Raw genomic sequence first — 27468 nt, 5'->3', positions numbered from 1 at the left:
TTCTCTGTGTAACAGTATTATACTTTTTATTGTTTTTTTTGGCTCATGAAGCTGATTGTCCGTCACAGTGCCAGAGGCCAGGAAGAACGCTGTGTGTTGGCAGTATGTGTGTGTGTGTGTGTGTGTGTGTGTGTGTGTGTGTGTGTGTGTGTGTGTGTGTGTGTGTGTGTGTGTGTGTGTGTGTGTGTGTGTGTGTGTGTGTGTGTGTGTGTGTGTGTGTGTGTGTGTGTCGGCAGTAAGTGCGTTAGGTCACGTGACCCACCATTAACACAGTTCGTTATGTATAAAGGTTATAAGCAGTTATAACACATTTAAGTCAAATAGTTAAAACATGCCACACAAACACAACGTGTGACGTAAGCCCTATTCCCTATATAGTGCACTACTTTAGGCCAGAGCTTCATAAGGCAGTTTTATAGGTTTCCAGCCAGGAGAAGTGCACTACATAAGGAATAGGGAGACATTGCAGATTGACTGAAACTGTATCTTTGGCATGGGAATACAGTCATACATCCTTTATAACACCTTTCATATATCTCAGTATGCCTCTCACTGTGTAAACTCTGTTCCTAGGAGCTGTGTGAGGTTGTAACTGTTCAGAGAGGCTGTATAGGAGACCACAGGTGCTGAAGTGCTTGTAGTGTTTATATCCAGATTCTTCTAGATGTTGAATCTCCAGCCCCCGCGGCTTGTTGGTCGGTCGGGTGTGTTTATTCTCTCGGGACTCCAGACTTGAACCAGACCCCCAGATCCTCTCCAACGCAGCTGTTTCAGTCTCTCAGAAGCTTCTGTTTATTTAGTCCTTTAATAATAACAACAACAACAACAATATCCCGTTAGTCAGCAGAGTTGTTCTCTCTCTTTATCTTTCTTAGCGCTCACACAAACGTCACTAAAGCTGTCTTGCTCTGTTTCCTCTCTCTCTCTCCATCTCTCCATCTCTCTCTGTCTCCCCATAGGTCTGTGAGATGTCTCATCAATCCTCATTGGCTGGTGATTTATTCCAGAGTTCCAAACCCATCCCCTACCCGGAGCAGCAGCTATGTGCGATAGCAACCCTGGGGGTCAGGGTCGGAGTATTTCTCAGCCCATGTGGGTAGCGACCTGTGAAGCCCCTCCCCCCGACTGGCTGCCAGTCATTCCCAGCGTCCGAGAGTCAAACAGGAAGTTGGCCTGCTGCCCTCCACTGAGCATGCCCAGACTGTCCGCCAGGGTTCCGCTGGGTGAGGAGCCGAGAAAAGGGTTCTGATTGGCTGCAGCGGCAGAAGCAGCCGCCATCTTGTCTGGGCTGGCAACGAGGCGGGGGGAGGGGGGGAAGGCGTAACCGTAGAGACCGTAAGGGGGGGAATGGAGGCGGAGACTTCCGTAACCCTGGTGGGCGGGGTTTTGTAGATAGCCAATCTGAGAGGGAGGGAGGGACATAGAGCAGAATCCTTCGCTGTCATAGGCTGACGGTCCTCGCGACGTAGGAGAGGGGAAGGGCTCGGGGAGGTTACTGTAGCGATGTAGGGGTGTGTGTGTCGGCCGGCTGCAGGTGTAGTCCGGGGGAGAGAGAGGCCACACCTGGAAGGGGGAGGAGCAAGGAGAGGAGGAGAGCAGGTGAGGCGATCCAACACCTCCATGGGGCCCCGGGGCTCCTGCAGAGTGACAGACACACAGTAACATCAAAAAACTAAACAGTTACATTTTACATCGACCTTTTATTCATTTAACAGACACTCTAATCCAGAGCAACTTCTACTCAACTAAGGAAGAAACAAGGACCACATATCACAGTTATAGTCAGTAAGACCAGTACAACAGTGAGACCAGTTAAACAGTCAGACCAGTACAACAGTTAGACCAGCACAAGAGTAAGACAACAAAAAGACCAGTACAACAACAGACCAGTACAACAATAAGACAACAAAAAGACCAGTACAACAATAGACCAGTACAACAATAGACCAGTACAACAATAGACCAGTACAACAGTTAGACCAGTACAAGAGTAAGACAACAAAAAGACCAGTACAACAGTAAGACCAGTACAACAACAGACCAGTACAACAGTAAGACAACAAAAAGACAAGTACAACAATGGACCAGTACAAAAACAGACCAGTACAACAGTAAGACCAGTACAACAGTAAGACCAGTACAATAATAAGACAACAGTAAGACCAGTACAACAGTAAGACCAGTACAACAGTAAAACCAGTACAACAGTAAGACAACAGTATGACCAGTACAACAGTAAAACTACAGTAATACCAGTACAACAATAAGACAACAGTAAGACCAGTACAACAGTAAGACAACAGTAAGACCAGTACAACAATAGACCAGTACAACAGTAAGACCAGTACAACAGTAAGACCAGTACAACAGTAAGACAACAGTAAGACCAGTACAACAGTAAGACAACAGTAAGCCCAGTACAACAGTAAGACAACAATAAGACCAAGACAACAGTAAGACCAGTACAACAATAGACCAGTACAACAGTAAGACCAGTAGAACAGTTAGACCAGTACAAGAGTAAGACAACAAAAATACCAGTACAACAACAGACCAGTACAACAGTAAGACAACAAAAAGACCAGTACAACAATAGACCAGTACAACAATAGACCAGTACAACAATACACCAGTACAACAATACACCAGTACAACCGCATGACCAGTACAACAGTTAGACCAGTACAAGAGTAAGACAACAAAAAGACCAGTATAACAACAGACCAGTACAACAGTAAGACCAGTACAACAATAGACCAGTACAACAATAGACCAGTACAACAGTAAAACCAGTACAACAGTAAGACCAGTACAACAGTAAGACCAGTACAACAGTTAGACCAGTACAAGAGTAAGACAACAAAAAGACCAGTACAACAACAGACCAGTACAACAGTAAGACAACAAAAAGACCAGTACAACAATAGACCAGTACAACAGCAAAATCAGTACAACAGTTAGACCAGTACAAGAGTAAGACAACAAAAAGACCAGTACAACAACAGACCAGTACAACAGTAAGACAACAAAAAGACCAGTACAACAATAGACCAGTACAACAATAGACCAGTACAACAGTAAGACCAGTACAACAGTAAGACCAGTACAATAATAAGACAACAGTATGACCAGTACAACAGTAAGACAACAAATAGACCAGTACAACAATAGACCAGTACAACAGTAAAACAACAGAAAGACCAGTACAACAGTAAAACAACAAAAAGACCAGTACAACAATAGACCAGTACAACAATAAGACCAGTACAACAGTAAGACCAATACAACAGTATGACCAGTGCAACAGTAAAACAACAGAAAGACCAGTACAACAGTAAGACCACAGTAAGACCAGTACAACAGTAAGACAACAATAAGACCAGTACAACAGTAAGACAACAGTAAGACCAGTACAACAGTAGGGACAACAGTAAGACGAAGACAACAGTAAGACCAGTACAACAATAGACCAGTACAACAGTAAGACCTGTACAACAGTAAGATCAGTACAACAGTTAGACCAGCACAAAAGTAAGACAACAAATTGACCAGTACAACAACAGACCAGTACAACAGTAAGACAACAAAAAGACCAGTACAACAATAGACCAGTACAACAATAGACCAGTACAACAATAGACCAGTACAACAGTAAGACCAGTACAACAGTAAGACCAGTACAACAGTAAGACCAGTACAACAGTAAGACAACAGTATGACCAGTACAACAGTAAGACAACAATAAGACCAGTACAACAGTAAAACTATAGTAATACCAGTACAACAATAAGACAACAGTAAGACCAGTACAACAGTAAGACAACAGTAAGACCAGTACAACAATAGACCAGTACAACAGTAAGACCAGTACAACAGTAAGACCAGTACAACAGTAAGACAACAGTAAGACCAGTACAAGAGTAAGACAACAGTAAGACCAGTACAACAGTAAGACAACAATAAGACCAAGACAACAGTAAGACCAGTACAACAATAGACCAGTACAACAGTAAGACCAGTACAACAACAGACCAGTACAACAGTAAGACAACAAAAAGACCAGTACAACAATAGACCAGTACAACAATAAACCAGTACAACAATAGACAAGTACAACAATAGACCAGTACAACAGCAAGACCAGTACAATAGTTAGACCAGTACAAGAGTAAGACAACAAAAAGACCAGTACAACAGTAAGACCAGTTCAAAAGTAAGACAACAGTAAGACCAGTACAACAGTAAGACCAGTACAACAGTAAGACCAGTACATCAGTAAGACAACAATAGACCAGTACAACAGTAATTTGTTAATATTATGTTGAAGTTAAGTTGGAGGATTCTTGTTTCAATGGAGCTTTTAAGAAGTGATGTTTTTTTACCTTGCTTAATTCCAGAGATGTCTTCAAATGTCAGGGATCTTAGAGACGGACGCCAGAAAGCATAGGATTCTACGAGAGCCTCCAGACCCATCCTGTAACACACAGTTATACTGTATATTATACACACAGTTATATACTGTATATTATACACACAGGAACAGACTGTATATGATACACACAGTTATATACTGTATATTATACACACAGGTACAGACTGTATATTATACACACAGTTATATACTGTATATTATACACACAGTTATATACTGTATATTATACACACAGTTATATACTGTATATTATACACACAGGTACAGACTGTATATTATACACACAGTTATATACTGCATATTATACACACAGGTACAGACTGTATATTATACACACAGGTACAGACTGTATATTATACACACAGTTATATACTGTATATTATACACACAGTTATATACTGTATATTATACACACAGTTATATACTGTATATTATACACATGGAGATTACATGGCTGTTTGCCCTATTGTATACACCTGTCAGCAACGGGTATGGATGAAATAGACAAATCCACTCATTTGAAGGGTTATCCACATACTTTTGGCTATGTAGTGTACATCTAGTATTATAAAATGGGTGTTTCAGGCCCGAATGCTGATTGGCTGACAAAACATTTATTTTTACTAATCTAATTACATAAGTAACCAGTTTATAATAGCAATAAGGCACATTAGGGGTTTGTGGTATATGCCCAATATACCACGGCTAACGGCTGTATCCAGGCACTCCGCGATGCGTTGTGCATAAGAACAGCCATTAACCGTGGAATATATACAGTATCTTCACAAACTAAGCCGTTTTCATATTATTTTGACACTCATTTCAAATGAAATATTCCTATAAATTAAAAAAACACTCCAAAATATTTGGATATGTTAGATTTTTGGGGGGGGGGGGGGGGGCAATTATTATTATGGATTTAAAAAACATCTCTCTCTCTGAACGTTTCTGAATGTCTAAAACCTGATAGAAAATACATTGAAAGCCTACTGTTAGAGAAAACCAGGTTTTTGTTTAAAATGTCCTGTTACTAGGTAAAATTATTGGTGCCGTTGACATTATGAAAGGCCCCTGGACCAGTGGAAGCAAAATGGCCGCATTACATGAAACATCCACCACCATATTCCACAGTGGGTATGGGGTTCTTTTCTGCTCATGCGTTCACTTTGCGATGCCAAACCCATGACTGGTGTGCGTGGCAAAATAACTCTATTTTAAATGTCATCCAACAAATGTAAACGCCTGTAGTTTTCTAAACGGCATCGGCACTTGGATTGGAACCGGTGCTTTGGTCAGATGACACGAAAATAGAGCTCTTTGGCCACGCAGACCAGTGGTGGGTTTGGCATCGAAATGAGAAGGCATGAGCAGAAAATAACCCAATACCTACTGTAAAATGTGGACCTGTCATGTTATGCAGCTATTCTTCTACTTCCACTGGTTCCCGGGGGCCCTTGTTAAGGTCAATGGCTTCAAGAATTTTTACCCAGTAACATTAGATTTTAACAAAAAACCTGGTTTCCTCTGCCAGGAGGCTGAAACTTGGACGCAAGTGGATCTTCCTGCAAGACAGCAACCCCAAGCAGACATCAAAATCCATAAGGAAACTGTTAATTGGCCACAAAATCAACATTTTGCAGAGGCCATCTTAGTCTCCGGACTTGAAACCCATTAAAAACCTGTGGTTTGAATTGAAAAGGTCAGTCCTTAAGCACAGACAAAGGATATGAAGGATCTGGAAGGAGTCTGTATGGAGGAATGGTCTGAGATCCCTCCCAAGGTGTTCTGTATGGAGGAATGGTCTGAGATCCCTCCCAAGGTGTTCTGTATGGAGGAATGGTCTAAGATCCCTCCCAAGGTGTTCTGTATGGAGGAATGGTCTGAGATCCCTCCCATGGTGTTCTGTATGGAGGAATGGTCTGAGATCCCTCCCAATGTGTTCTGTATGGAGGAAATGTCTGAGATCCCTTCCAAGGTGTTCTGTATGGAGGAATGGTCTGAGATCCCTCCCAAGGTGTTCTGTATGGAGGACTGGTCTGAGATCCCTCCCAAGGTGTTCTGTATGGAGGACTGGTCTGAGATCCCTCCCAAGGTGTTCTGTATGGAGGAATGGTCTGAGATCCCTCCCAAGGTGTTCTGTATGGAGGAATGGTCTAAGATCCCTCCCAAGGTGTTCTGTATGGAGGAATGGTCTGAGATCCCTCCCATGGTGTTCTGTATGGAGGAATGGTCTGAGATCCCTCCCAAGGTGTTCTGTATGGAGGACTGGTCTGAGATCCCTCCCAAGGTGTTCTGTATGGAGGAATGGTCTGAGATCCCTCCCAATGTGTTCTGTATGGAGGAAATGTCTGAGATCCCTTCCAAGGTGTTCTGTATGGAGGAATGGTCTGAGATCCCTCCCAAGGTGTTCTGTATGGAGGAATGGTCTAAGATCCCTCCCAAGGTGTTCTGTATGGAGGAATGGTCTGAGATCCCTCCTAATGTGTTCTGTATGGAGGAATGGTCTAAGATCCCTCCCAATGTTCTCCAACTCATAAAACATTTTATGAAAAGGCTCAGTGCCGTTATCCTCAAGGTGAGGTATTGAAAGGTATTGAAAGAAAACAGGGGTGTCAATAATTTTGACCCCTACCTTTTAAAAAAAAATGTTTTACTTTGTCTCTTTCTCTGAGCATTTGTATTAGTATAAAATAATATAATTTCAATTTTTGGGGGGTCATACAACATAGCTCAGTATTTGTGTTATTTATTTTATACACTTATTTTGCTCATCTTTATCAAGGGCGTCAATAATTATGGACCTCACTATACAGTACCAGTCAAAAGTTTGGACTATACTCATTCAAGGGTTTTTCTTTATTTTTACTATTTTCTACATTGTACAATAATAGTGAAGACATCAAAACTATGAAATAACACATATGGAACGATGTAGAAACCAAAGAAGTGTTAAACAAATCTAAATATATTTTAGATTTTAGATTCTTCAAAGTAGCCACCCTTTGCCTTGATGACAGCTTTGCACACTATTGGCATTCTTTCAACTAGCTTCACCTAGAATGCTTTTCCAACAGTCTTGAAGGAGTTCCCACATATGCTGAGCACTTGTTGGCTGCTTTTTCTTCACTCTGCGGTCCTACCCATCCCAAACCATCTCAATTGGGTTGAGGTCGGGTGATTGTGGAGGCCAGGTCATCTGATGCAGCACTCCATCACTCTCCCTCTTGGTAAAATAGCCCTTACACAGCCTGGAGGTGTGTTGGGTCATTGTCCTGTTGAAAAACAAATGATAGTCCCACTAAGCGCAAAGCAGATGGGATGGCATATCGCTGCAGAATGCTGTGGTAGCCATGCTGGTTGTGTGCCTTGAATTCTAAATAAATCACTGACAGTGTCACCAGCAAAGCACCCCCACACCATTACACCTCCTCCTCCAAGCTTCATGGCGGTTGGAACGAAATATCTCAAATTTGGATTCACCAGACCAAAGGAAAGTTTTATACCGGTCTAATGTCCATTGCTCGTAATTCTTGCCCCAAGCAAGTCTCTTCTTATTATTGGTGTCCTTTAGTAGTGGTTTCTTTGCAGCAATTCAACCATGAAGACCTGATTCACGCAGTCTCCTGTGAACAGTTGAACTCTGTGAAGCATTTATTTGGGCTGCAATTTCTGAGGCTGGTAACTCAAATTAACTTATCATCTGCAGCAGATGTAACTCTGGGTCTTCCTTTCCTGTGGAGGTCCTCATGACAGCCAGTTTCATCATAGCGCTTGATGTTTCTTGCAACTGCATTTGAAGAAACTTTCAAAGTTCTTGAAATGTTCTGTATTGACTGACCTTCATGTCTTAAAGTAATGATGGACTGTCGTTTCTCTTTGCTTATTTGAGCTGTTCTTGCCATAATATGGACTTGGTCTTTTACCAAATAGGGCTATCTTCTGTATACCAACCCTACCTTGTCACAACACAACTGATTGGCTCAAATGCATTAAGAAAGAAAGAAATTCCACAAATTAACTTTTAACAAGGCACACCTGTTAATTGAAATGCATTCCAGGTGACTACCTCATGAAGCTGGTTGAGAAAATGCCAAAGCTGTCCTCAAGGCAAAGGGTGGCTACTTTGGAGAATCTCAAATATAAAATATATTCTGATTTGTTTACAATGTAGAAAACAGTAAAAAAAAAAAGAAAGAAAGAAGAAAAACCCTGGAATGAGTAGGTGTGTCCAAACTTTTGACTGGTACTGTATATACACACAACCCAGGCTCTGTCTCTGTAACTATCCAGTAATGTGTAGATGAACTTACCGGTTTCTGCCTGAGTCTCTGAAGCCTTTAGCAAATGGGTTCCTGTCAATCTTCAACCTGGTGATCTGAAGACAACAACAACAACCACAACATCAGACCATCAACAACAACACAAGCAACACAACCATATTAGCATAATGTCAGATTCCCTCAAACATCAGTTACAAAGAGGATTGGTTCTGGGAAGGACCTTTACATCTATCTCCAGTTTGTATACAGAGTAAACACAAACATTATTACTGTTTCACATCAAAAAGAGCGTCAATAACAGTGATTAGCCATAATGTTATGGTGTGTGTGTGTGTGTGTGTGTGTGTGTGTGTGTGTGTGTGTGTGTGTGTGTGTGTGTGTGTGTGTGTGTGTGTGTGTGTGTGTGTGTGTGTGTGTGTGTGTGTGTGTGTGTGTGTGTGTGTGTGTGTGTGTGTCACACTGCCATTGTCCTGAATATAAGGAAATACGTTTTAGAGCTTTGTTGTGTTAGCCTTGATGATTTTATTAAATTGTATATGGAGGCTTTTTAGTCTTCATTTAAGGATTATGCATTACATTACAGGTTAGGGTTAGTTTTAAAATCAGATTGTATGACTTTGTGGCTGTGGCAGCTAGTGACCGCTTTGCAGAGCTGCCTCCAGAACAACATTCATGGCAAAATGTGGAGATAAGTAGAGATAAGTAGAGACCAGTAGAGACCAGTAGAGGACAGTAGAGACCAGTAGAGGCCAGTAGAGACAGTAGAGGCCAGTAGAGGCCAGTAAAGATCAGTAGAGACCAGTAGAGACCAGTAGAGGCCAGTAGAGACAGTAGAGATCAGTAGAGACCAGTAGAGACAGTAGAGACAGTAGAGACCAGCAGAGACAGTAGAGGCCAGTAGAGACAGTAGAGATCAGTAGAGACCAGTAGAGCCCAGTAGAGGACAGTAGAGGACAGTAGAGACCAGTAGAGACAGTAGAGACCAGTAGAGACCAGTAGAGACAATTAGAGGACAGTAGAGGCCAGTAGAGGCCAGTAGAGGACAGTAGAGACCAGTAGAGACCAGTAGAGACAGTAGAGACCAGTAGAGACCAGTAGAGATCAGTAGAGATCAGTAGAGACCAGTAGAGATCAGTAGAGACCAGTACAGACAGTAGAGACCAGTAGAGACCAGTAGAGACAGTAGAGACCAGTAGAGACCAGTAGAGTCAGTAGAGACCAGTAGAGATCAGTAGAGGCAGTAGAGACCAGCAGAAACCAGTAGAGGACAGTAGACACCAGTAGAGACAGTAGAGACCAGTAGAGATCAGTAGAGACCAGTAGCGACCAGAGAATCCAGTAGAGCCCAGTAGACCAAAAGAGACCAGTAAAGACCAGAAGAGACCAGTAGAGAACTGTAGAGACCAAAAGAGACCAGTAGAGACCAGCAGAGACTAGTAGAGAACAAAAGAGGCCGGTAGAGACCATTAGAGATCAGTAGAGACCATTGGAGACCAGTAGAGATCAGTAGAGCCCAGTAGACCAAAAGAGACCAGTAAAGACCAGAAGAGACCAGTAGAGAACAGTAGAGACCAAAGAGACCAGTGGAGATCAGTAGAGACCAGCAGAGACCAGTAGAGACCAGTAGCGACCAGTAGAGACCAAAAGGTCCACAGTGTGAGCTCCATCAGCCTTGTTCCACACTGCCCCTTAGAACCTTACAACTCTCTTGCCCTCTCTCTCCTTCTCTGAATTCAATTCAAAGGGACTTTATTGGCATGGGAAACATATGTTTACATTGTCAAAGTCTTCTGTGTTTTACATTTCTCTCTCTGTCTCTCTCTCTCTCTTTCTCTTCATCTCTCTCTCTCTCTCTCTCTTTCTGTCTTTCCTCTCTCTCTCTCTCTCTCTCTCTGTCCCTCTCCCTCTGTCTCTCTCTCTGTCCCTCTCTCTGACCACCAATGGGGGATTTTTAACAGTAATGTTTCTCTTGTACTTTCGACAGTCAAAGCCTGATCCCATGCCACTCCCTTTGCTGTGTTTTCTGAGCTGTATGATGACCGAAGGTTAGGTTATGGTTGTTTGTTCATTCTATTATGGTAGTCTGAATGTTGTGTGAATGTTACCTGCTGGTTCTGGTGGGTGATGACAGTGTAGAGGGTAGTGGTTGTCTGAATATTATCTAAATGTTGTGTGAATGTTACGTGAATATTGTTTAAACATTATATGGAGGTTAACTGTTGGTTCTGGTAGACAGTGAGGTGACGGTGGTATAGAAGTTAGTGTACGGCTGTCTTAAAGGCACAGTGCAGTCAAAAACATGATGTTTCCCAGCAGTCAAAAACATGATGTTTCCCAGTGCAGTAAAAAACATGATGTTTCCCAGTGCAGTCAAAAACATGATGTTTCCCAGCAGTCAAAAACATGATGTTTCCCAGCAGTCAAAAACATGCTGTTTCCCAGCAGTCAAAAACACGATGTTTCCCAGCAGTCAAAAACATGATGTTTCCCAGTGCAGTAAAAAACATGATGTTTCCAAGTGCAGTCAAAAACATGATGTTTCCAAGTGCAGTCAAAAACAGGATGTTTCCCAGCAGTCAAAAACATGCTGTTTCCCAGCAGTCAAAAACACGATGTTTCCCAGCAGTCAAAAACATGATGTTTCCCAGTGCAGTCAAAAACACGATGTTCGCCAATGCAGTCAAAAACTGCAATCAGGTCAAGACCCTGGTGAGGATGACGAGCATGCTGATGAGCTTCCCTGAGACAATTTCTGACCGTTTCTGCAGAAATACTTCCGTTGTGCAATCCCACAATCCCACATTTTCATCAGCTGTCCGGGTGGATCGTCTCAGACTATCCCAGAGGTGAAGACGCTGGACGTGGAGGCCCTAGGGTGGCATGGTTACACGTGGTCCGAGGTTGTGAGGCTGGCTAGACGTACTACCACATTTCTTCAAACACAGTTGGAGTTGGCTTATGGTAGAGAAATTAACATTCAATTATCTGGCAACAGCTCTGGTGGATAATCCTGCAGTCAGCATGCCAATTGCACGCTCCACCAAAACTTGAGACATCTGTGGCCTTTTATTGTCCGCAGCACAAGGTGCACCTGTGTAATGATCATGCTGTTTAAATCAGCGTCTTGATGTGCCATACCTGTCAGGTGGATAGATTATCTTGGCAAAGGAGAAATTATCTCTAACAGGGATTTAACATTTCTGCACAAAATTTGAGAGAAATAAGCTTTTTGTGAGTATGGAAAATGTCTGTGATCTTTTTCTCAGCTCATGAATCATGGGACCAACACTTTACATGTTGTGTTTATATTTGTGTTCTGTATATATATTTTCACACTATGAGGTTGGAATAATAGTGTGAAATTGTGAAAATTACGATAATCCCTTTTAGCGTAAGAGCTGTTCGAAAAGACCCCCTGAAATCTCCTCCTGTTTTGGTGGGTGGGAGTTTTGGCCTTCCGTGGTGACATCACCATGCGGTAAATGAGTTATTAGACCAATAAGAAAGAGAGTTCCAAACCTCTCTGCCAATAACAGCTCATGTTACGTTTCCCCTCCCCATTTAAACCACTCCCAGACAGTCCTAGCTAAATCCATGCTTGAGAAATTGCTCTTCTCTAGGATGCTATTTTGTATATTTTGAGCATTTTAATTTGAAACAATCACAGTGTGGTACCATGTTACCCAGAAATGATTTGATATTGAGGTAAAAATGACTGCATTGGACCTAAGGGTTGTTTAGACTTCAGAGGCTGTGTGAATGTTGTGTAAAGGTTACCTGTTGGTTCTGTTATGGCTGTGTGAATGTTGTGTAAAGGTTACCTGTTGGTTCTGGTATGCTGTGACAGTGGTGAAGGTTACCTGTTGGTTCTGGTATGGCTGTGTGAATGTTGTTTAAACGTTATATGAATGTTACCTGTTGGTTCTGGTATGCGGTGACGGTTGTGAAGACAGTCTCTGGGAAGCTGAGAGTTCTGGTTCCGTCTCCCTGGGGAACGGCTCTAATAGGAGACAGATCCTCGCCGCGCTCCTTATGAATCACGTGCACACGCGGCTGGTACTTATGCATGGAGTGGAGGATGATCTGAACACACACACACACACACACACACACACACACAGCACACACACACACACACACACACACAGCACACACACAGCACACACACACACACAGCACACACACACACAGCACACACACACAGCACACACAGCACACACACACACACCACACACACACACACACACACACACACACACACACACACACACACACACACACACACACACACAGCACACACACACAGCACACACACACACAGCATGGTTAGGGCACTATTATACCACAAAAGAACTACACAATTACACATGAATGGAATTACCTGCTATTCTCTCACATCATAAAACACAGACGCATACTTGCACATACAGACTCACGTAGGCATGCATGTACACACAGAAACACACACACAAGCACACAGAAACACACACATCTATTTCCTCTGATAACAACCAAGATATGACCTCAATAAACGTGATCTTTTCATTCAGAATATTTACAATTTCTGTCCTTTTATCAAACACGACATCTACTGTATTACAAAAAGTAAACATTTTATAAAATATTAAACTTCAAGCACAATTTCAGATTCATTCTTTTGAAATCCCCTTTCCTCAAGTTTTTCCAGTTTAAAGTCACTTCATACAAATAGCATTCTGATCAAGATTTACCAGTAGCTCATAAATCAATCAATCAGTCAATATATCGATCAATCAGTCAATATATCCATCAGTCAGTCAATATATCCATCAATCAGTCAATATATCCATCAATCAATCAGTCAATATATCCATCAATCAGTAAATATATCCATCAATCAGTCAATATATCAGTCAATATATCCATCAATCAGTCAATATATCCATCAATCAGTCAATATATCCATCAATCAGTCAATATATCCATCAATCAGTCAATATATCCATCAATCAGTCAATATATCCATCAATTAGTCAATATATCCATCAATCAGTCAATATATCCATCAATCAGTCAATATATCCAGCAATTAGTCAATATATCCATCAATCAGTCAATATATCCATCAATTAGTCAATATATCCATCAATCAGTCAATATATCCATCAATCCATCAATCAGTCAATATATCCATCAATCAGTCAATATATCCATCAATCAGTCAATATATCCATCAATCAGCCAATATATCCATCAATCAGTCAATATATCCATCAATCAGTCAATATATCCATCAATCAGTCAATATATCCATCATCCATCCACCAAATGAAGTAGATTTAGTCCAAGTAATAATACAGTCGTCATAATGTTACGTGTTGCACATATAAACATGTATAATAAATAGGTAACTTACATGTCCCTGGTCATCCAGTTCGTTATTGGTCAGTTTGAGTTTGTCGAAGCTGATCACCTGACGCATCCACGTTTCACCAGAAGCCGGAGAGTCCGGGTGGATGTACACACGCGGCGGCACTGGGGAGTCCGCATTTCCCGCGACCATCCACTTGGAGCTGTGGTACACGTACCTGCACACACACACACACACACAGAAAAAGAGAGAAAGAGAGAAATAACATCAACACTGTGTTTTGTGTTCATGTTATTGGAGCATTTGTTATTTGACCGTCAGGACTGGGAGGTTTCCTGTCCAAACCGCACAAGGACACAACCATCGCGGACTGAACGGTTCCCGACCGCCATTTGTTCCGCTTTGTTCCCAGTTCACCGACACAAACTTTTACAACTTTAATAATAAACCTCTCAAGGTTTTTTATGCTATAATATCAAAGAAACCAAGACGCCTGTCTAGCCTAGCACAGTTAATCTATATATATAAACGTTAGCAGAAATACCTGCACTAGTGTCGGTTATCAGAAAGGGATTTCCCATCGGATAATTCCTGACCTGTAGCGGCGTATTATTTGTTGTCCACGGGGTTGTTATGCCTGTATTAGTTGTATAGTTTAGGCCTATATAAAAGTAATTTTTGTGTTTTATTCCTAACCTGTATCGTTTGTTGTCCACGGGGATGATGTCCATGGTAATGTAGTACTGCTGGTGAGGGTCCAGACCCGAGATCTTCACGCGCATAGCGGGGAACATCCGCCTGCACCGGGAGGACAGAAAACATTAAATTGAGTCACATTAATACATAAAATATGTAGTTTAATAAATATTTGGATTAGCTACCCTACACTGGCTGTGTAAAGCGATGCAACAATAGTCAGTTGGTCGTTTTTACAATTGTTCAGATTATTTGTTTTCTCGTGCCATGAAATATACATTTCTTACACATTGATATAAATATCAGCACTTTAGCCTAATATATGATTATGGTTGGCCTAGGCCCTAGGACTAGGAGAAAATACAAATCATGGATGAAAGGTGGACCTATAGGCTACGACAGAATTAGCTACATTATTATTTAAACAACACTACAATACTACCTTATAACATTACAATAAAACATTATTATTGTTATTATTATTATTATTATTATATTTAGTCAAAGGTGGTTTTCTGTAATTTTGCGTAAACTTTTCATTAAAATTCTGTTCACAGTATTTCCCTTTTTATTAAACTATTTCGTTTTGTTTCTGATCAATCCGGTTAAATCAAACAAATTGTGATTAGACTGTAAATCTGCTTTAAATTTCTGTTAAGACACTTAATAATCCTTGCGTCATAACTGCAACATTGAAGGACCAGTTAATTTAAAACATGTTTTAAATTAAAAATAATAACCTTTTTCCGTCACAGCAGAAAGCGCATGTAAAATATCTACACATTGTTTAAAGTTCAAGACAAAGGCTTGTTGTCCTCTTCTTCACGGACTGTTTCTTTAGCCTCTGTGTTACCGTGTCGTTACCGTGTCGTTTCTCTCACCTGCCCGCCTTCGTGATTATCATCTCTGTACCGATCTCGTGAAACCGTTTCCACAGGTCGGAGCCCTGCAAGTCCACGCGCATCTCATCTCCGGGAACCGTTACTGTTACCGGTGGCGCGCGCTGGGCTTGGGCCTCCGGGTCGGGGCTTTCCAACAGCATGTCACAGCTCTCCACTACGGAGAGACAGTCCGGGTCAGACACCAGCAACACAAATCTTGTTATAATGTAGTAGTTTGGTACAGGCTAGTATCCTAGTACGGGCTAGTAGTGACTGCAATAGGCCTAAAGTATAGTCGTGTGTGTGTGTGTGTGTGTGTGTGTGTGTGTGTGTGTGTGTGTGTGTGTGTGTGTGTGTGTGTGTGTGTGTGTGTGTGTGTGTGTGTGTGTGTGTGTGTGTGTTTCATTTCCCCATCAGTTATTATAATCATGGCTCTCTGTTCGTCGCCAAACGGGCCGCTCCTGACTAGACAGGACCAGACCGGACCAGACCTGACTAGACTGGACCAGACCTGACTAGACTGGACCAGACTTGACTGGACCAGACCTGACTAGACTAGACCAGACCTGACTAGACTGGACCAGACCAGACCGGACCGGACCAGACCTGACTAGACTGGACTGGACCAGACCTGACTAGACTGGACTGGACCAGACCTGACTAGACTAGAATGGACCAGACCAGACCTGACTAGACTGGACCAGACCTGACTAGACTAGACCAGACCTGACTAGACTGGACCGGACCAGACCAGACCGGACCGGACCAGACCTGACTAGACTGGACTGGACCAGACCTGACTAGACCGGACTAGACTAGACTGGACCAGACCTGACTAGACTGGACTGGACTGGACTGGACTGGACCAGACCTGACTAGACTAGACTGGACCAGACCTGACTAGACTGGACCAGACCTGACTAGACTAGACTGGACCAGACCTGACTAGACTAGACTGGACCATTTGTGTTGCTGTCAAAATGGGTGTTCAGGCCGCAGACAATATAACAATATATGTTCTGTATTGGTCAGCCCACAACCAGACAGGCGTAAATGTAATAAACTATAGCGCTACGGTCATATATTATTTTATGACCATATTATCTCTCCTGTTATGTTACCATCTATTATCACGGTGAGGCCAAAGACAAATTACCATCCTTTAATTGACAATGAAGTTAGATTATATTTTAGTAAATTCTATGAATAGGCTATTATAACGTCTGAGTCATGGACAGGTCTCCCTGCCTGTTAAAAGAGATATGACAATGGGACTCCCTGGATAAATAAAGGTTAAATAGAAATAAATATTATATTCATGTACAATACAGTAATATATAATAATAATAATAATAATAATAAGTAATATATAAGGACAATAGAATCACAGGCAGCACAGTGCAACACCCAGGCTTAACCGCACTGAAGAAAAAAACATTATTTTCTGACGGATACAACTAGGCTGATACGGAATAGTCTTGATCATATTTTTTAAAATTAATTTACAATAGAACAGTTTGTTGTGTTTCTGTGTTTTTTAACGCGAGTCTAAAACCCCGTTCATATAACGGCCCTCATCAGAGGCCATCTTCCTGCCGGTAATAGCTAATTGGCGTGTTTATGATTGTAACAAGACTCGTAAAGCGGCTGATTAGTCACGACGTGCACAGCCGTTCTATTTACTCGACCAATAACCGGATATTAAATAATATCTCTACAGGGGCAAAACATATCAGCCCGTCATTAATGTTTAAATCAGATACATTTTAATACATGTTTCAAATGGTCTGTGTTTCTGAACCCAGATAAATATTTTAGGCCCTTACTCTGTGCATTTGGTTCTGTAAATAGTCTGTAATTATGTTCAAGTTTAGACTACATTTATAACAGTATTTGTATTTACTGTTGTTATTATTATGAGGATATTTCTACAGCCTACATGGTTATTGCAGGTCATCGATTTTATTTTATTTCATTCTAGTAGTAATTTACTTAATGTCAATTATTCGGTTCATACAATCATTGTCTTATTGTTGAGGCTATGCAGTAATAAACAACCACCACCCACAACAACAACGAGCAATAAAAACAGGTCAAAGAGGAAAAACTCGATTAGATTTATCGTCTCAGTTACAGGATAGGCCTACAGCAGTTTCGCCTGAGTATGAGTAGCTGTTGCAATAGTTGTAGCCTCATAATATGTCATTATTAAATGTTTAGTTTGGTGTGCGTTTTTATAGGGAGTGGTGGTGAATGTATTTTAAGTCGTCTTCGGTGTCACCACTCCAGGGTAACAATCTTTACTTACGCGAGCCGTCACTAACGCACTCTATCTCACTGCCCCGGTCGCTGGCGCGGTTGCACGCCCTCTCCTCTCTCTCCCCTCCGTTACTGGGCAGCTCCAACACCTCCGTGACCTCCTCGAGAAAGCACACTCTAGTGTCGTCCTCCCCGAGCTTCGGTCTCTTCTCCGACCCGATCAGAGCTTCCACCGAGAACGCGTGCGCCTTGACGCTCAGAGTGCACGGGGAGCGTCGCTTCTCTGCCATTCCACCAACCGTCCGACCAGGGAGAGACGCAGGAAAGGAAAGAAGGAAAAAGTCACTCTAAACAGAAGTGAAATGAAGTGAAAAGTTCACCCCAAGGGCCTCCACCGTAATAGCGGACGCTCCTCTCTCTCCTTGAGCTACCGCCCGTTCAGGACTGCCTTTGGGGCACCGCACATACCGTCCTAGTGACCAAATACACACACACACACTCTCTCTCTCTCTCTCGCTCGCTCTCGCTCTCTCTCTCTCTCTCTCTCTCTCTCTCTCTCTCTCTCTCTCTCTCTCTCTCTCTCTCTCTCTCTCTCTCTCTCTCTCTCTCTCTCTCTCTCTCTCTCTCTCCAACTGGACGCAGCTATGAGACGTTTAGCTGCTAGTGAAATAGACCTTCTGATGTGTGTGAGCTGAGCGCATGCGGACCGCAGTGGCCCCAGTTTTAGAAAGTGTAAATAATCTGAGGGCTGCTGAAGGGCTGGGCTGTCAGCTGTCAATTATTCTGCCTCCCGTCCAATTGAGCCCCTGATCTCACCTAAGTCCCACCTCCTCGAGCTGTCCCGTGTTAAATGGTGAAGGGGGCTCGTGAATGAATCATGGCCCCGGTGCAGAGCGCCTATTCTCACACCACCGCCCAACATGCTCCGCATGTTTGCCCGTTACACCCCCGCAAGGGAGCCCCCCCTGAGCTAGACAGACAGACACAACAACCACCGGCCAGTATTATTGCACCTTAATATCCCTTTTCTAGAGAGAAACCAAATCAAATTGACAAATTGTCACATACAACAGGTGTAGAACTTTACCATGAAATGCTGACTTACGAGCCCCTTTCCCAACACTGCGGAGTTAGACTCAGCGAAATGATGCTGCCGCCGCTAGCAGAACGTCCCAGGTTCCAGTCACAGGTTCCCGTCACAGTGTTACAGCATGTTAGCCAATTGGACCACTGTACTGTTTACTTTCTGCGTATACATCATATCGCTGAGTCTACCTTTAAAAAGTAAGACAATTACCAAAATAAAACATTTGTAACACAATAAAATAACAATAATGAGGCTGTACAGTACATGTACTGTGGTACCGAGTCAATGTGCTTGGGTACAAGGTCGCTAAAATATAAAGTATAAAGTAATGAAGTCAAAAAACTGTGAACGACTTAGGGTCGTTTTTTGAGGTATTTATATTTTGGACAACGTTTACTTTTACTTCCCCATATTCTTAAGAAAATGTGTAATTTTTACTCCCATACCTAGGCCTCGTAGACCGGGGATGGCGGATGGTCGTAAGCAAGTTCAAATCCAGCGATAGAGAGTTGTCTTTGATAATTTTGTTTTAAACCTTAACCGTTACTTTAACCATTCCGAGTTAATGCCTAAACTTAACCTTAACCACTTGGAAATTTGGTTGAAAGTCTCATTCTGATGTGAGAATGTGAGAGCTAGTTGCAAATTCAAACACCTATCAATATTATGCATTGCCATCCCTACTGGCTCTGATCTGGAGGACTCACTAAACAGAGAACATCCCTGGTCATCCCTACTGCCTCTGATCTGGAGGACTCACTAAACAGAGAACATCCCTGGTCATCCCTACTGCCTCTGATCTGGAGGACTCACTAAACAGAGAACATCCCTGGTCATCCCTACTGCCTCTGATCTGGAGGACTCACTAAACAGAGAACATCCCTGGTCATCCCTACTGCCTCTGATCTGGACGACTCACTAAACAGAGAACATCCCTGGTCATCCCTACTGCCTCTGATCTGGAGGACTCACTAAACAGAGAACATCCCTGGTCATCCCTACTGCCTCTGATCTGGAGGATTCACTAAACAGAGAACATCCCTGGTCATCCCTACTGCCTCTGATCTGGAGGACTCACTAAACAGAGAACATCCCTGGTCATCCCTACTGCCTCTGATCTGGAGGACTCACTAAACAGAGAACATCTCTGGTCATCCCTACTGCCTCTGATCTGGACGACTCACTAAACAGAGAACATCCCTGGTCATCCCTACTGCCTCTGATCTGGTGGACTCACTAAACAGAGAACATCCCTGGTCATCACTACTACCTCTGATCTGGTGGACTCACTAAACAGAGAACATCCCTGGTCATCCCTACTGCCTCTGATCTGGAGGACTCACTAAACAGAGAACATCCCTGGTCATCCCTACTGCCTCTGATCTGGAGGACTCACTAAACAGAGAACATCCCTGGTCATCCCTACTGCCTCTGATCTGGTGGACTCACTAAACAGAGAACATCCCTGGTCATCACTACTACCTCTGATCTGGTGGACTCACTAAACAGAGAACATCCCTGGTCATCCCTACTGCCTCTGATCTGGAGGACTCACTAAACAGAGAACATCCCTGGTCATCCCTACTGCCTCTGATCTGGAGGACTCACTAAACAGAGAACATCCCTGGTCATCCCTACTGCCTCTGATCTGGTGGACTCACTAAACAGAGAACATCCCTGGTCATCCCTACTGCCTCTGATCTGGTGGACTCACTAAACACAAATACTATGTTTGTAAATTATGTCTGAGTGTTGGAGTGTGCTTAATATAATGAATTTAATGTAGAGCATTTACTTTTTACTTTTGCTCAAGTATGACAATGTACTACTTTTTCCATCAAGTACATTTAAAACCAGATACTTTTAGACTTTACTCAAGTAGTATTTTACTAGGTGACTTTCACTTTTACTTGAGTCATTTTCTATTAAGGTATCTTTACTTTTAATGGAGTGTGAAAATTGAGTACTTTTTCCACCTCTGGTAAAATGTACATGTAGATAGGTGTAAAAGAGACTAGGCAATCAGGATAGAGAATAAACAGAGCAGCAGCAGCATTTGTGAAGAGTGTGAAAGTGTGTGTGTGTTTGTGTGTGTGTGTGTGTGTGTGTAATTGTGTTGTGAGCGTTCAATACAAATAGTCCAGGTAGTCATTTGATTAATTGTTCATCAGTCTTATGACTTGGGGGTAGAAGCTGTTCAGGAACCTTTTGGTCCCAGACTTGGCGCTGCGGTACCGCTTGCCGTGCGGTAGCAGTGAACATTCTATGGCTTAGGTGGTGGGGGTCTTTGACCATTTTCCAGGCCTTCCTCTGACACCGCCTGGTATAGAGATCCTGGATGGCAGGGAGCTCAGCCCCAGTGATGTACTGGGCCGTCCGCAACAACCTGTACTGCCTTGTGATTGAGGGCGGCACACTTATTGGACTATTGAGGAACCGTCCCAACAACCCGGCATGATGCTGGTCTGGACTATTATTGAACCGTCCCAACATCCCGGCATGGTCCTGGTCTGGACTATTGAGGAACCGTCCCAACATCCCGTCATGGTCCTGGTCTGGACTATTGAGGAACCGTCCCAACAACCCGGCATGGTGCTGGTCTGGACTATTATGGAACCGTCCCAACATCCCGGCATGGTCCTGGTCTGGACTATTATGGAACTGTCCCAACAACCCGGCATGGTGCTGGTCTGGACTATTGGCTATCCCTATTCTGGAAAGGAACCGTCCCAACATCCCGGCATGGTCCTGGTCTGGACTATTGAGGAACCGTCCCAACATCCCGTCATGGTCCTGGTCTGGACTATTGAGGAACCGTCCCAACAACCCGGCATGGTGCTGGTCTGGACTATTGGCTATCCCTATTCTAGAAAGGAACCGTCTGGATATGAGTGTATGGAGACTGTAGTGCACTAATTTACATTACATTTGCATTAGTGTATAGTGCACTATTATAACCAAAACGACTGTTTAAAAATAAATTAAAGGATTATTTAGGATAGATTACTGTAATTGATATGCATATTATTAATGATATATTAATAATATAGCCTATAGAAAACAATGATATGCCTATAGATATATATAAATAAATGTAATTTTACCACATACCTGTTCTTTAACGGTGCTCAGTGTTGAATCGCGATCTGATGTGTTTTAGACTGGAACACTGTAAATTAAACCTACCGGAGGCGTCCAGTTTACCGTCTGTTCCTTCGTGCTGTTCAGGCTTGTAAATTAGTGCGTGGTCATGCGGGGAATGTCCGTTAGGGCCCGTGCATGTGAAGACATATGGAGCAAGCCTATAAATAAACAAGCGCGAGGACAGTCCCGCGGCTTCTCTTTCACCCCTGGCACAATGTACACAACCCGGGGGGGTATTATAAACAGCACGTCATCATCGTTTATTGGTGTAAATGTAATGTAAATGTAGGATGGTAGCGGGAAATGCCGCTGTCATATTCTGCCGGTTATCAGATTAAATGACGGTATTGTCCGCGGCTCCCGGGGAGAAATGTCTTATATAAAAACTCCTATAGTTTAGACTGGATATCTCGCCATTTAGCGTTGAGAACCAAACCAATCTCCATTTGAAATGGAGGGTAACTTATTTTAATGGTTAATGTTTCAACATCAAAAACACGTCCGTTTTTTAACACCGGTCACGTTGTTTTATTTTCTATTTGTTTTTAAGTCATGGCTATCATTATGGCAATATGCCTCCACTCCACAGCTCCACTCAGCGCAACATCATTCCATATTCAGACTGGACACATACATGACCTGGGCCTAAATTGACATGCTGCGAACATATACATTCAGACCATTTGAATGTAATTATATCCAATTGCACTATACTGGCCTAGTTATTTCCCTTGGTTAAATATATTTTCTTTTAATTGCAAAGACATTTTATTCAGAATTGCATTTTCGGATTTGTATTTGCTTCAGTATTTAGTTACTCTGTTTTTGAAAGATTATTCGACCATAATGGATATTCCCACTAAAACGAACTTTAATTGACGAATAATTTGGCGATATTTTTACAATACGACAGATAGTTTCACAAAAACAAATGCATATATTTTCACAAAACCAAATTCATAGGCTATATTTTCACAAAACCAAATTCATAGGCTACATTTTACAAAACCAAATACATAGGCAATATTTTACAAAACCAAATACATAGGCTATATTTTACAAAAACAAATACATAGGCTACATTTTACAAAACCAAATACATGGACTATATTTTACAAAAACAAATTAATATTTGACAGAATATGCCTCTATTTCTTTTTTTCAAACGCAAACCAAGTTGACCTCCTGGGTTTAATTTTCTGCATTTCTGGTATAGAAAACCCGAATTATCTGGCAATATTAATGTAACTATATGGGAATATTTGCATTAATGAGCATTCAACCATATTATTTACAGAATATATATTAGACATATAAGTATTTTTGTTTTTGTAGAATGGACATTTAAACATGTGATTATACTCACATTTATTTTACCTATAGCTATTTACACATTATATTTATAACAACAAAAATAAGCACATTATTTATTTAACCAATAAAATATATGCCAGGAACTAGCCTGTCAGTTAACCAGGAACTAGCCTATCAGTTAACCAGGAACTAGCCTATCAGTTAACCAGGAACTAGCCTGTCAGTTAACCAGGAACTAGCCTATGAGTTAACCAGGAACTAGCCTATGAGTTAACCAGGAACTAGCCTATGAGTTAACCAGGAACTAGCCTATGAGTTAACCAGGAACTAGCCTGTCAGTTAACCAGGAACTAGCCTATCAGTTAACCAGGAACTAGCCTATCAGTTAACCAGGAACTAGCCTATCAGTTAACCAGGAACTAGCCTGTCAGTTAACCAGGAACTAGCCTATCAGTTAACCAGGAACTAGCCTATCAGTTAACCAGGAACTAGCCTATCAGTTAACCAAGAACTAGCCTGTCAGTTAACCAGAAACTAGCCTGTCAGTTAACCAGGAACTAGCCTATCAGTTAACCAGGAACTAGCCTGTCAGTTAACCAGGAACTAGCCTATGAGTTAACCAGGAACTAGCCTGTCAGTTAACCAGGAACTAGCTGTGTCAGTTAACCAGGAACTAGCCTGTCAGTTAACCAGGAACTAGCCTATCAGTTAACCAGGAACTAGCCTATGAGTTAACCAGGAACTAGCCTGTCAGTTAACCTGTTATTTCATTTTTTTTTGTATTATTTTTAACTAATTTCGATTTTGATATCAGCGTTTGTCAGCAGGTCTACTAATTTAATATTTATACTTCGTTCTACATGGTGCGTTTTCCTATATTTCCTAAACTGTTTATTGTGTGTTAAATCTTCTAAAAAGCTCTGTCAGTAATCTGAAATATTGCATTATCTGATCATATCTATTATCTTTCGTTGCTCTAAATGAATTTCACAGGAAAGAAAATATGTTTAAATAATATATACATTTCTGTCAGACTGGAATGAAGTATAGGCCTAATGCTTCGTTGGTTTACACCGCTGCGAGTCAGACTTACCTCTATCTTTATTCCAGTGTGTGTGTTCTTGACTGATACTTTGTGGGTTTACGGCTCTATAGCTTCGTGCTGGGTAACTGTGCCACCTTCCGTCGGTATCGGTCATTATCCCTCGCGGTGGGACTGACTGGGAGCTCCGAGTCCGCGTGGGCGAGACTTCTGACACAGACCAGAGCTACGAGCTCAGCCTCCACCGGAACCGAGGGAGACCAACACGGAGCCTCCGGACACGAGCAGGCAGGGGTTTGTGGCGGGTGTTATTTCTCCGGTAGATAAAAGAGTTTATCCTCGATGCCTAATCTAAAACAAAATACTTTACTGGTTACATTTAGTTGAATTATTCTGTTTCTCTATCTGGAGAATAGTTGCTAGGCCTAACAGTGTCTATCTGCTGCTGTTTTAGAAGAAGGCAGACGCCAGGCAGGAAGCTTCTCTCTCTGTAGTTTGATGAAGGTAGTTAGAACATTATGTTAGAACAGGTTTTCAACACAGATACTGACTACCTGACCCTGTAGGACTCTACTGACTCTGATAAGGAAGGAAACAGTTAGTCAGGAATCAGGTCATTTGAGTTGAGATTTTTAATGTCTTCACAGCAAGGTCTCTCTCTCTTGCTCTCTGCTCCCACACATGTGTGAAGGCCTACCCATCATGGCAGACACATTATGGATATTACTGTTCAAGTCAATGATCAAACAAAACTTCCAGAGAGATGAAGGGAGGAGGAGAGAAAGCAGAGGAGAGAGAGAGAGAGAGAGAGAGAGAGAAAGAGGGATTGAGAGATTATTGTAACAATCAACGCATTAATGCAAATATTGAGTATATTTATATACTTCGTTCACTTCGCTAAACATCAATAAGGTTTTTACACACAGAGTTAGTGTCTCCACTGATGCCAAGGCAGGTTAGGAGTCCTTCTATGAGACCAAATACACCTTGACGCTCAGAGTGCACGGGGAGCGTCGCTTCTCTGCCATTCCACCAACCGTCCGACCAGGGAGAGACGCAGGAAAGGAAAGAAGGAAAAAGTCACTCTAAACAGAAGTGAAAAGTTCACCCCAAGGGCCTCCACCGTAATAGCGGATGCTCCTCTCTCTCCTTGAGCTACCGCCCGTTCAGGACTGCCTTTGGGGCACCGCACATACCGTCCTAGTGACCAAATACACACACACTCACTCTCTCTCTCTCTCTCTCTCTCTCTCTCTCTCTCTCTCTCTCTCTCTCTCTCTCTCTCTCTCTCTCTCTCTCTCTCTCTCTCTCTCTCTCTCTCTCTCTCTCTCTCTCTCTCTCTCTCTCTCTCTCTCTCTCTCTCTCTCTCTCTCTCTCTCTCTCTCTCTCTCTCTCTCTCTCTCTCTCTCTCTCGTGGGCTGAGAGTTGAGGGCTGAGGGCTGAGAGCTGAGGGCAGTGTAGGTTTAGTGCTAACCAGGTTATAGAAGTTGTAGGAGGACTTCAAGTGTAAAGTGTTAAATGGTGTGTCTGTGTTTGAGGGAAGTATGTTGGGTCGTGTGTGTGTGTTTTAGGTAGAGTGTGTGTGTGTGTTTTAGGTAGAGTGTGTGTGTTTGTTTTAGGTAGAGTGTGTGTGTTAAACGGGGCTGTTTATTAAACAGCTGTAGGATGTTCAGCAATGTTGCATAATTGCGTGCAAAGCTTTGAAGGCTGGTTGGGTCTCCCAGCTGAAGCAGGGCAGTCTGGGTAACATACTGTTAACAGTTATTTAGCGCCTGCTAATGGGCACGGGGAGCTGCGCCAGGGCTTTTATAGCGGAAGTGGCAGCGCGGGGAGCGGAGCGCGAGCTGACGAGGTGAGAGAGGAGAGAGAGTGAGAGAGGGAGAGAGAGAGGGAGAGAGAGAGAGAGGAGAGAGAGTGAGAGAGGGAGAGAGAGAGAGAGAGAGAGAGAGAGAGAGAGAGAGAGAGAGCTGGGTAAAGGAGCAGAGGTTCACCTAACACCCCCAATACCCCACTGCCCGCCCTAGGAGCTCCAAGCCCGGGCACACACCTCTGGAACCAGCGGGAGAAGAAGGTGGTGAGAGAGAGGGCGGAAGGGAGGGAATGGTAGAGAGAGAGAGACAGAGGCACACAACAGCACTTCAGTCTTGAAGTTTTTCTACCACTTCTATAATACATTTATCACTAGGCCTACACAGTCCTCAGAGAGAGAGAGAGAGAGAGAGAGAGAGAGAGAGAGACTGTCTTTTTTATTTTGGAACTTTTGGAAGTGTAATGTTTACTGTTCATTTTTATTGTTTATTTCACTTTTGTTTATTATTTATTTCACTTGCTTTGGCAATGTAAACATATATTTCGCATGCCAATGAAGCCATTTGAATTTAATTTAATTGAGAGACAGAGAGAAGTGCATAATGGAGAGAAATGGCCAGGTGCTCTCTCCCCAGTGACCATGCACATGCTGCATTCTAAAGCCTGAAGTCTGAAGAAAATAGAATGAATCTCCTCTCCTCTCCTCTCCTCTCCCCTCCCCTCCTCTCCTCTCCTCTCCTCTCCTCATGAAGGCCCGGTTTTCCAGATGAAATGACACGTGACACCTCCCTCACCCCTGCCCTCGTGCATACATATAACCTTCCATTCAGATGCTCTTTTTTACAGATGCGCCTGATATAATCTGATGCATTTATGAAATGTACTGGATCTTTTATGGGCCGGTTCTGGTGGCTACGCAGGGGATATTATTTGAGTTGGATTTCCGGTCTGGCTGTAACGGGTAGTCATGGGGACAGAGCAAGGCGCCGCGAGTGCTGCTCTGACAAATGGAGGACACGGCAACGGTTAACTGTGAGGGATTCTGGTTGTGTTTTATTCAAACCGGAAACTATAAGTGTCAGAGTGTTACCCTCTAAACCCATCTACTGCGTAATGAAATAAACAAGAAATATATACCATAAACCCTAACATATAGTTCCTACATTTACGAAAA

The 27468-nt window shown here is 42.6% G+C and overlaps 1 protein-coding gene across 2 annotated transcripts; it reads right to left on the bottom strand.

The window, feature by feature from the left end:
* tbx18 (T-box transcription factor 18) lies at nt 1–25574 on the bottom strand. Of its 2 annotated transcripts, XM_014143617.2 has the most exons (9): nt 25472–25574; nt 17948–18146; nt 15640–15814; nt 14759–14860; nt 14108–14279; nt 12628–12795; nt 8743–8807; nt 4383–4474; nt 1–1637 (listed from the first exon to the last, which is right to left on the bottom strand). In XM_014143617.2, exons 1-9 carry the CDS (start codon nt 25511–25513, stop codon nt 1084–1086), a joined length of 1569 nt encoding a protein of 522 aa, XP_013999092.1. In that variant the 5' UTR covers nt 25514–25574; the 3' UTR covers nt 1–1083. The 2 variants fall into 2 exon arrangements, with proteins under 2 accessions (XP_013999092.1, XP_013999091.1); XM_014143616.2 differs by lacking the exon at nt 25472–25574 and having other exon boundaries at nt 17948–18423.
* Between the last annotated feature and the right edge of the window lie 1894 nt (nt 25575–27468).

The sequence above is a fragment of the Salmo salar genome, chromosome ssa15, assembly GCF_905237065.1.
Source record: "Salmo salar chromosome ssa15, Ssal_v3.1, whole genome shotgun sequence".
NCBI lineage: Eukaryota > Metazoa > Chordata > Actinopteri > Salmoniformes > Salmonidae > Salmo > Salmo salar.
Note: the sequence above shows the minus strand (reverse complement) of the source record. Positions and strands in the feature narration are given on the sequence as shown.